This window comes from Chlamydotis macqueenii, chromosome 2 (assembly GCF_036417535.1).
Source record: "Chlamydotis macqueenii isolate bChlMac1 chromosome 2, bChlMac1.mat, whole genome shotgun sequence".
Classification (NCBI taxonomy): Eukaryota; Metazoa; Chordata; class Aves; order Otidiformes; family Otididae; genus Chlamydotis; species Chlamydotis macqueenii.
Genome location: NC_141557.1, coordinates 100,355,111 through 100,366,278, shown reverse-complemented (window position 1 = coordinate 100,366,278; position 11,168 = coordinate 100,355,111). Strand labels below are relative to the sequence as shown.

General features: G+C 41.6%; 1 protein-coding gene across 1 annotated transcript in view; it reads left to right on the top strand.

The window, feature by feature from the left end:
• The first annotated feature begins 613 nt into the window (after positions 1-613).
• ZNF236 (zinc finger protein 236) overlaps positions 614-11,168 on the top strand; it is an 82,640-nt gene continuing 72,085 nt past the window's right edge. The window contains exon 1 of the mRNA XM_086740537.1: positions 614-674. Within this exon, the coding sequence (XP_086596663.1) occupies positions 614-674 (61 nt within the window). The remainder of the gene's footprint in view (positions 675-11,168) is intronic.

Genomic DNA, 11,168 nt, shown 5'->3' with positions numbered 1-11,168 from the left:
CGCCGCGCCCGCTCCTGCAGGCAGGAGGCCCGAAGGCCTCAGCCGAATCAGACGCGACCCTGCCCCACCGACTCCAACAGCCCCCTGCCTCCCCCTCCACCGGTTCCCCACGGCGCACGCGCCGCCGTACCCGGATGTACCAACCTCCCAGCTCCGGCACACGAAAGCGGCTCGCTCCGCCCCCAGCGCATGCGCACCCAAGCCTCCCTGCCACCGCCCCTCCGCGACCTCTTTCACGCCGCCGCGTACCCCTCTCCCTCCCCCCCAATCCCCAGCCCGCATTGGCCAGGCGCGCTCAGTGCGCCTGCGCCGCCCGGCCTTGCCGTGAGTTCGCCTCTTCCCCGCTCGCTCTTCTCTTCCCTCCCCGCACCCTACCACCCGCGGTGGGCCCGTGTGCGCCTGCGCCGGCTCCCCTCCCGGCGTGCTCCCACAGCGCCGGGCCCCTCGCGGCCCGTGTGTAGGGCCGGGTTGGCTCCCTCGTCCCCGCCCCCTCGTCGTCCCCTTCACCAACCGCCGCCTCCTCCGCCGTTGCCAAGTGTGTGTGTGTGTGTGTGTGCGTGCGCGGGGGGGCGGGGGGGGAGGGTAGGGTTGGGAGCGGGGGGGGGGGGTAGCCATGCCGAAGGGGCGGCCTCCCAAACCCAGCGGGGAGAGTGGTAAGGCCGGCAGCGAGTCAGGTAAAGAACGCGGCCGGGCGAGCGCGGTAGGCGCCTGGGGGGTGGAAGCGCGGGCGCCGAGCAGAGGGCGAAAAGCCTCCGCGGGCTGCGCATATAGTCCCCGGATATGGGGGAGGGAGGCCGGGTCTATTGTGTGAGTGTATAGGCGAGAGGGCGGAGGGGAGGGGAGGGAAGGGAGCCGGGCCCGGCCCTGCGGAATGATACCGAGCGGGCAGCGCCCGCCGCCCCACACGGAAGGTGGGGAGCGGGCTTGGGCAGCGGAGCCCCGGCACCCTCTCTGCCTCTCGCCTCCCTTCTCGGGGAGCGGCGGCTGTGATGGCCCTTTATCCGCGGGGCTGCCGGCGGAGCAGGGTTTCCCGGCCCAGGCCAGCGGCCTTGCCTTCCTCTTCCTCCCGGCGCGCCTGCGGCCGCGGGGCGGGGGCTGGCTGGAGCCGGTGAGGGCCGGAGGAAGGAGACGGGGCTTGCGGCGGGCAGGACAGGAAGGCTCCCGAGTCCTTCCGTCGCTCTGTCCCTTCCCCTCGCACGGCCTCCCCTCCCCGCCGGTCGAATTAGTGAGAGCTTCGAATAAAGGATGATAAACGAGTGCAGAAAAGATTGAACTCTTCCATCCTTCTGATTATAAGAAGGAGGGGTTTTTTATTTTTTTTTTGAGGCTTTAAAAACCACCTTTATAGACGTTTTCTTTGTGAGTATATGTATTAAAAAAAAACCCCTGGTTTGTCTTCCAAACATTAGTCTTGTTTCACACGTCTTTTAATCTTTGTTTGCTTGTCGTTGATGAGTAGCATATACTTCAGGGAAGGACTGATTTAATGGGCTTGTTTTTTTTTTTTTTTTTTGACAGCAGTTCGTAGCTAGTGAGTTTTCTGGCTCTTTTGTGTAATTCGTTCCTGCTGATGTTACTAGGAATCTCTGAGTAGTCTCCGAATAAAGCCCACAAACTGCAAAAATGCTGTGTTTCAAGTAAACCTGAAACCTTCCTCGGTGATTTCTCTTTTCAGCACAAGCATATAGCAATAAATTTATTTCTTTTTTTCTTTTTTTTTTTTTTTTGCTAGATAGAATAGGGAGAGATTTCATAGAACATTCAAATACCATGGTTATTTCAGTAATGAAAAGTCAACTAATTAGTATTTTCGATATCTATTTAGAATGTCTGACTTTTAATGTTTGCAGATGAGCTCTGGCTCTTCAAGAGGAATGTGTAGGTGAGCCTTCTGTCGAATACTTGTTGTAGAGTTGAAATGTGCTGGCAGGCAAAAAGAACGCAAATGCTGTACTGTTGGGAAGTTGGGTGAAATGTTTATTCCAGTATGGAAAGTCAGGTTCCTACTAGAAGTTTTCATCTTTTTTTTTGTTGTTGTTGGAGCCGTTGATCTCAGCTTTTGAACACTAAAGTATATAAAGAAGGACTCAAAGAGCTTTGTCTGTTACCAGTTTTGGAAGCTGAGGGTTGGGTTGTTTTTTTTTTTTTTTTTTTTAGAGTTTATCTTAACTAAAATGTTGACTTAATTTGCTAGTAGCTCTTGCAAGGTATACATGAATCATATGCATGTAAGCCCCTGTAATAATAGCACTGTGTATGAATGAGAAGAAGACAAAGACTGAGACAAGCTGTCCAGAAAAAGTGCCTGGTAGCTGTATCCCTTTTGCTTGAGTTGGACCTTGATCTTAGACCCCTCCTATGGTGAGAGGTATGACTGACAGGACTTACTGCGAGTTTGATCATATTTTGTATTTTTCATGTGTTTAATTTTTTTTTTAAAAGACATTTGCTAATTTTTAAATCAAATTGTTTCACAGAGGTAGTTTGCAGACAGCAGTTTAGAATTACAGGGTTTAAGGCTACCACAGGGATTTGGAGACTTCTGCAGTCTGCAATTGCAAGGACTCTGCCCTGTGCAGGCAAATACTGTGCGTTCTGCAGTCTTTAGTCCTTGAGGTTTCAGCAGTTTGGGAAAACAGCAAAGTCAATGTTGGCAAGCGCCTCATCTCTTTCTACACTTGTATGTGACTAAGAGAAGGTCATGAATGAAGACGCTGTGGCTGAGCAGGACAGCTTGAATCTGGAGAATTTGTTCTTGGGACATTTGGCTGTTTGTCCCATTCGGATACATGCAGACAGACTTTGAAAACTGGTTGTGAGTTCCATAGACTTCACTTTTAGCAGGAGGAATTTTATTTAGAAAATAACTTTTTACAACAATAAATTTCATATCATTTGGTTAGGAAATTGTGTGTTTTTAGGTTTTGTTCCTTTTTAGTGTGGCATTCTCGGAGTTCCTACAACCCTGGTATGGTAATACCTCTCAGTGTTGCTTTATGTAGTTGAACAGTCTGTATGTTGATAGTAATACAGCTTTGTTTGGAAGAAAATAAAAAGTGAATGAGTAATGTGCAGCTTCCTTAGACTTCTTTAACCACTGTGCATGTCAAATATTAGAACTTGTTCTTTGTTCTAGAAAAGTTAAATGCGTTAGATAAAAGCTGAACTCTAGGCAGAAATAGTCAAAACAATATCTTGACCTTAAAGGCTGCTATTCTAGGAGAACTTTTTTTTTTTTTGCATTGGTAGTGTTTTCCCAAAACTGTCTTTTGATTATCTCTCTTTTTGCTTGTTTGTTTCTTTGTTCTTTTAAACTTAATGAACTGTTCAGATTGACCTCTCTGATGGGCACAAGCTGAAACACAGGAGGTTCTGTGTAAGCATGAGGAAACACTTTTTTTACTGTGAGAGTGGCTGAACACTGGCATTGGTGACACAAGGAAGTTGTAGAGTCTTCTTCCATAGAGATACTAAAAAACCATCTATACACAGTCCAGGGCAACTGGCTCTGGATGGCCCTGCTTGCGAAAAGGGGTTGGATGAGATGACCTCCAGAGGTCCCTTCCAACCTCAACCATTCTGTGATTCTCCTTTCAGGTGGATGAAGTATAGGATATGATTCTCAAGAAGCTTAAAAGAGCTTCTGTGATTTGGGGTTTTGCTGCTCCTTGATTCTTGCTGTGGCTGCTTAACAGTGGTTGTATAGCAAATCCTTTTTACAGAGGTGTGGCCTTTCTGAAAATTTCGGGATGAGACCTTGAATATATATGAAGGAAGAAAAATGCATTAGAGAAAATGCTCTTCCGTGCAGATGTTTTTAAAGGAAGAAAAGGACAAGCAGCTCTTAAGACATAAGCAATGTTAACCCATTAATTACACGTTTACACAGGTTCTTGTGACATAGCCTCTAATCTAAGAAAAAAGTTTAAAAAATAATTATTCATGTGTGTGGCCTCAGAGTTTCCAGTGCGAGTGCAGTGGTTCTAAGTAACCCACGTTACAGTGTTTAAACTGTCAGAGTTGTAGGCCATGTGAATTTTCTGTAGTCTGTTGTGCATCGTTGCCATCATTCATTTGAGAACCACTGGCTGACAGGCAATTCTATTTACTGTACTCCCTTTAAGACACTAGAAAGGTATTTCCACTGCAATCGTGCAGGTAAGGTAGCACAAAGAAAACAGGCAGGGGAACATTTATTGTATTCTGTTTATATTGGTATAAGTTTCCTCATGCCCTTTTATGAATATATTTCTCAGGTTCAAGCTTGGATATCTTAGTGATACTTTCTTAGTAATAATTCCTCAAACTGTTACCTTTACTTTTAGTTTTACTAACTGACTTTGCTTGGAAGGAAAGCAGATGAAATATTCTCTGGATGCTTTCTTTACAATATTAGCATAATAGAAGATGCTCATTTTAAATATTTTTGAAGTTTGGGAGAAGTGCCTGAAAATTGAAAAGAAAAAGCCTCGAAACACACAAGTGTTTTGAAAGGTGCAGTATGGTTTTGCTTTGAGAAGAGTTCTTTAAAATATGATAGGCTTCATATTGTAAGGATATTTTGAAAAATGGTGTGCAACTTTTTGTTTTAATTAGAATTTAGCAATGAACAGTTGATATGAAGCTGGAATTGAAATAAGTGCCATGTTTTTACTTTTCATTTGGATAGCCAATGAAAAGACAGTGTTTGAAGACATATTTGTTACAGATCCAGAATAATATTTTGGGTGCTTATGGCTATTTGAGTAGCTGTTACAGTGAACGAGGGTTTTCTGTAGGTCTTGTGAAAACTTGAGAGTTTGTCACTGGTTCTTTCTGCTAATTTGTGAGACTTTCCATTTTGTCCCAATAAATGAGTAGTTGTTTGGTAGTCACTGTTTCACTATTTCTACTGTTACTTCAGGTGTATGACAAGGATTTTGAGGACTCTGTTACTGTTCTTGCGCCCTCAGTTGTCTTTCCTTGCCCTAAATTTTCCTTCCTCATGATAAAGGTCTTTCCTTTTTGGTACAGTACTGCTTGTCACTGTTTGCGTAGCAGCAACATGAAATTACCAGGTTTTTACTTTCACAACTGTCTGGTCATTTTCAAATAGCAGAAGAGAAATGCTTTGTACAGCAAAGTGAAATATTTGCAGGATATACTAAAGTAATTTTTAAGCCCAGAGTGTATGTCCTGTATTTAAATCCAAAGGCTACTTTTACACAAGTTTGAACTGAATTCCTTTGTGACTGCAGTTAATACTGAGTATTTTGTGCCTTCAGAGGGCATGAATTTTAACAGACTTCACATATGACTAGTGGTTAATATTAAATACACAAAGATGAGAAGCACAGAGAAAGCGATGTAGCTTTATGTCTGCCTCTGGAGAGCTGGCTGTATTTTGTTTGCTTCCTGTCAGTAGCTATATTGAATTAGGGGAAAGTCAGTTCTGAGGCTTTACTTTCCAATTTTGTATTACTGAAGAAGAATGCAAGTTGAACTCACCAGTTATATAAACTCAAGGGAGACTTAAGTAGATTATTTCAGTAGTTTTGCACTAGGATTTTATGTGGGGACTTCTGACTGGCAAGTAAAAGAACAGGTGAGGGATGTCGTGCAGGCAACGATGAAGAGGTTTGAATGTATTTACCTGAATGCCAGACGAAGCTAGCAGGGTTGGTTAAGGAAATGCCAGTTTTCAGTTACCTGTGTAGATGGGGATGGTGTGGATGGTATATCTGTGTGGTGGGTTGACTGGCCAGCAATCAAGCACCCACCAGCCACTTACTCACTTCCTCCTGCAGTACAGTGGGAGAGAGAATTGGAACAGTAGAAGCAAGAAAAAGCTTGTGGGTTGTGATGAAGACAGTTTTATAAATTAAGAAAAAGGGAAAAAAAAAAAACAACCAACCACCAAACCCCACAGACAACCTAGAGATGCAAAGAGCAAACATTCCCCACCTCCCACAAACAGACCGATGCTCAGGCAGTCCCTGAGCAAAGAATGCCTTGGAAGGACTGCTCCCCGAGTTTGTATTGCTGAGCATGATGTTGTATGGCATGGAATATTGCTTTGGTTAACTTGTGTCAGCTGTCCCCTCCAACCTCTCGCCCACCCTCAGACTACTCATTGTGGGGCGAGAGTGAGAAACAGAGAAGGCCTTCACGCTGTACAAGCGCTGTTCAGCAATTCGGTGTGTTACCAGCATTGTTTTACTCAGATTTAAAACACAGCACCATACCGGCTCCTGTGAAGAAAGTTAACTCTATCCCAGCCAGACCCAGTGTGATCTATTCAGCATCTAACCGGCTACGATGGAGTTACTAATTCTGTGTCGTGTCAGGCTTCTCTGCTGTGTATCAGTGTGGCTGTGCAACTTCTGGAGTCATCTGTGGTCCAGAAAGCAGTGCAGCTGCTTTGTGTTGGCAGATGCTGAGCATTTCGCACCTGGACTTCCATCTCAGCAGTGTGCTCCTGGAAGCTGAGTGTCTGGACTGGTATGACTTTAAATTCCAAATTAAATATTGACCAAAATGTAGTAAAACTACCTTTTCTTATATGAGCAAATCTTAATTATTTCTGGATTTTCTTCCAGTACATGAACTGAGAGTTGAGTCTTTCCCCTGAGCTTCCCGTCAGAAATCATGAGGAATGACTGTTATTTTGCCTTAAGGAAGTGCTGAGTTGGGTTTAAACTAACCTGATTCTTTTATGATTGCAGAACTAAGCAAAATGTTTTAATGATTCATTATCATCTATGTTCAACCACTTCTAGTATAGTGGGAGGAAACATCAATATCGCCATCCCTGTTTTGTTCTCTTGTCCCATGACTTTCTTTCCACTCATAAATTAGGAAATAGGTTTTGATAGGTTCAGACTCTTTTGTCCCTAAACTTTCTAGCTGCCATTTAACTTGGTGACAAGTTTTCATCCCTGAATTCTGCAAGCCTGAGTGTTGTATTCACAGTGTCCTCTCAGTCAGATGCAAGTAGGCTGTTAGAGATCTAATAAGGCTGTGCTGCGTTTACAGCCGAGTGAGTCCATCTGCGGCTTGCAGAGAGGACTGCAGGCTGCCATGAGGCACAGAGCTGCTTACATGAGGGAGGAATGGTTAGGAGTGCTCTAATTCTGTCCTCCTCCTTCCACATTGAGTTGTCATCGGTGGCTTATAGCAGAGAACACCTGCTTGCTGACTCAACTCCTGAGGTCATGTTTTCATGAAAGCTACATCACAGAAATCTGTAGCTGAGTTGACCCGAAGCTTAATTGCCAATGCTCTGTGAGGGACAATTAATTTCAAAAGACTTTAAAGGCTGTAACATCAAAAGTATTTGAATTAGTCCATCTTTAGCTGAAAGTTCCTTATCTTTGATAGGTACTTTGCAAATCTGATGCTGGTATTTTTAGACATTTTGGACAAATTTAAAGAATACAGCCAAAACGTATGTTTAATAGTGCATAATGAGCTAAGTGCTCCCTTTTCAATTTAATTGTATTGATACTTGACTCTCTCTCAAGCTGGAATAGGGGTGATTTATATCGCAGCTAGACAAACATGCGAATTGCAGAAAAACAGAAAGTGACAGGAGCTTTTGCACTGTTTCCATACAGTTAATGTTTATACATGGCAGTGTTTTAAACTTTGCAGCTGTTCACTGAGAGTTATCAGTTGTGGTGGTGTGCAGACCTGAAGGAATCACTTGTTTTTCAGGGGATTAATTGCTCTGATACTGGTTTTGTGTTTTCTCTATGTGTATGTTTGTTTATGGATGACAAAAAGTAGCTTCTCTCTAGTAAGAGCATGACAGGTTTTCATGCACTTTTGTGGATGATATATGCTTAATCAGTTGATGTCTTTAAATAAAACATAAAATTTCTAATTCTGTGGTGTTGACTTGAACGGCATTCTGTTACTTTGTTATCAGACAGCAGACTTGTGTTTAGATCTGGAGAGAACATATCTGACAATAAATAGATTGCTTAATCTGCATACCCAATATTTACATTTTTTTGGGAGCATAGGCACCATTTTAGCTACTTATGATAGGGTTGCTAATCTGATAAATGGTGGGTTGTGGCCATCAAATGCTATGTCACGTATGTCAGTATTTTTATTTTGTTTTGCTTTGGTACGCAGGGGGTTTGTAGAGGTTTGGGTTGTTGGTTTTTTTTTTTTATTACGAATTTATCAGTGCATTTAAATGTACAGGATCGGTATCCCACTGCCAGCCTCTTGAATTTACATAATCTCCTATGTTTTGGGGTATTCAAAAATATTGGCCTTTAAAATAGGTTCAGTATTTTGCAGTGTTTGGCTTGTTTCATAATAATTTTTTTCTCTGATATAAGGAAAGATGATTGCACAACTGGGTTTTATTGGTGATTTCCCTGAAACATGGTAATGTAGGTTATTACTTTGACTTGCTATGATATAGAGGTATCAGTGTAAATAGTATCTTCATCTGGTTATTAAATCTTTTAACAAAAAAACTGTCAAGCTTATTTCATTTTTGTATTGAAATGAAGACCAAAGTCATACTTTGAGTCTGTGACACCTGCCTGAAAAGTTAAAATATAGCTCACTTACTTGTTTCAATTGACAATGTCTTTCCTGTTTTTCTGTCTTCCCAGTTCTAAACACAACATAACTGTTTTGTCCTTGCTGTTATCCAACTGCTTGATTTCAGGAGGGATATTATTCTGAATACTCTCCTTGTTGCTCCTGGAACAATAAAATAAAAAGTCACTTCTTGCACCTTCAGTAAAAGGAAGCTGTGCAACTCTCAGAAATACCTAGTATTTGGCTGGTAATAGAGGACCAAACTGTTCTAGTGAGAGTACAAGTGAAAACATAGTATTATAGTCTCATCTTTCTCTTAAGCTACATCAGACATAATGTTAATGAATAAATTAATTTGTGTTTTGATTTTTATCTGCATTAGATCTCAGCCCTGCCCTTTGAGTGAAAGTGAAACAATTTAACTTTCAGAGTTCTTTTATATCTAAACTGGGCTGTTTTTCAGTTCATACTAGCTGTAACTGCTTACAGCAGTCTTCAGCCTGGTCTTCCAATAGTTGAGCCTTTGAAGATTTCTGGAATCTAACCTAAATTGATTTGCTGTGCCTTATCCTTAAGGGTTTCTGTGGTAAGAGAAAGTGAGAAAGACTGAGAGTGCTCTACTCAGCAGCTAACCCTCACTTACCTACTGCATGTGATGTTTATGGTGTGGAATACTTTGGCCAGCGTGGGTCAGCTGTACTGACTATACCCCTTCCAGCTTCTTGCATTCCCACGTTAGCAAAACCTGGGAGGCTGAAAAAAGTCCTTGTTCTGTTTAGCAACAACTAACAACATCAGTGTACTATCAGCGTTCTTCACATACCAGATACCATAGTAAATCCAAAAGATAGCAGCTACTGTGAAGAAAATTAGCTCCAGCCTAGCTGAAAGCAGGACGAACATCACAAGGATATTTAATTTTTCGTTAACATATGGTTAATTTAAAGTCCTCTTTGAATTCCAGAAGAAAATTCATAGCCTGTAGATTAATCAGTGCTGTGGCTGATACAGACGTAATACACATTTTAATAAAAATTGTGTATAGAAATGTTATTGACCTGAAACGTAAGTCGCTTGGTAATCTCATTGAGATGCTAGGGAGCATGTTGCTTTGTCTGTGTTTCAAATTGTAGAGAAGGTAGCATGTTTGATTATTTCTAAGTTATACTTTCACTACTTCAATTAGGCATTGTTTTTATATGTTGTCTGATGTCTTTGATCTCAAGAGTGAATGTTTAAAGATAATAATCTCTTTGGTTCGTGGAGAAGGCTTAAAGGCCTTTCTAAAGTCATGGATTGGATCATTTTTCAGTTGTCAGTTTAAAGTGAGAGGCCAGGCCTTCATGGGGTTGAAAAATTACTCCATTTTCTAGGGGAAAGGAAAGCTTCTTACATTAAGTTTTCATATAGTCCAAGTATTGGAGTAGATTTTTCTTTCACCTCTTTTTCTTGTCATGCCAATATTTACAGAAACTGATTTTGTGCCCTGTATTCTACTCAGCTATATTTATCACAAGGACACTTAAAGGACAGTGTCTTGTAATTAAAGCTGTTCTTTTCAGCTTTTGAGGAATTGTAACCATTTCAAGGGTGGAAAGGATACCTGTTATTGATAGGGGTGCATACACTATGGATTTACAGCTGAGAGTTCTTTAAAGGCTGCAGTAGGATTAAGTTTATACATGTTAAAGATTTGTGATACTTAAGCAAATTATTTCTCTCTAGCAGAAGGATACAGAAATAAACTTTGCAAAACAAAAGTTAATTGGGTGACTTAGTCCAGAAATGGGAAGTATAAGTCCCAAGGACATGGTTTTTAGTTGTGATTTCTCAGCCAAAATATCTCATGCTGAATTGTTTCCTAGAGCTTCCTCAACTACAAGCTGTTGAAGTTTGTTTATGAGAATTTTAGCAGGAAAAAAAAGGTGATCGGGATGTAAGGTACTGATTATTTATTTATTTATTTATTTATTTCCCTTGAACGAGACAGGACTTTGAGGTAGGCCTACTACTGAGCAGAAATACTGGTTTCTTCTGAGGAAATGTAAGCAGGATGCTGTAAACTTCTGCAAAGTTGTGTTGTTACTTTCTATGCCTAATTCTTACATACATGGTGAGAAGTACTGGCTTTCTTAAAGGCAAACATCAGGCCATCTGTGTATAAGAAAATCAAGGTTCTCTTTCCCCCCCCCCCCCCAACCCCCCTCATCCTGCTGCATTCTGTTGTTGATGCACTTGGAATTGTGGCAGTGTTTGAATTCTCTGGGGTATTTTCTCTGTAGTGCCCTTAATCTGCAGAACGAGTCAATTGATTTTTATTTTCATTTTATTAATACTGCTTTGAATGATCTTACATATTTTAACTCCTGCCAATTGATTTTCCTGAAGTTCTTCTTAAATAAAGATAACTTCCTTAGCAATACGGTATGTTCAGCAGTGTAAAATATGTTTAACTTACCTGGATATTTAAATATAAGGAAAATATTAATAAGACTGACTTTAGCCATTTGAGCAAGAGCATATAGCAGCTTGCAATTTGTATCTCAAAAGTTGTGTGACTGTGGGAGTTCGAACCAAGAAAACTGTGTGGGCTTAGACTGGATCTATTAAAAAATAAAAATATT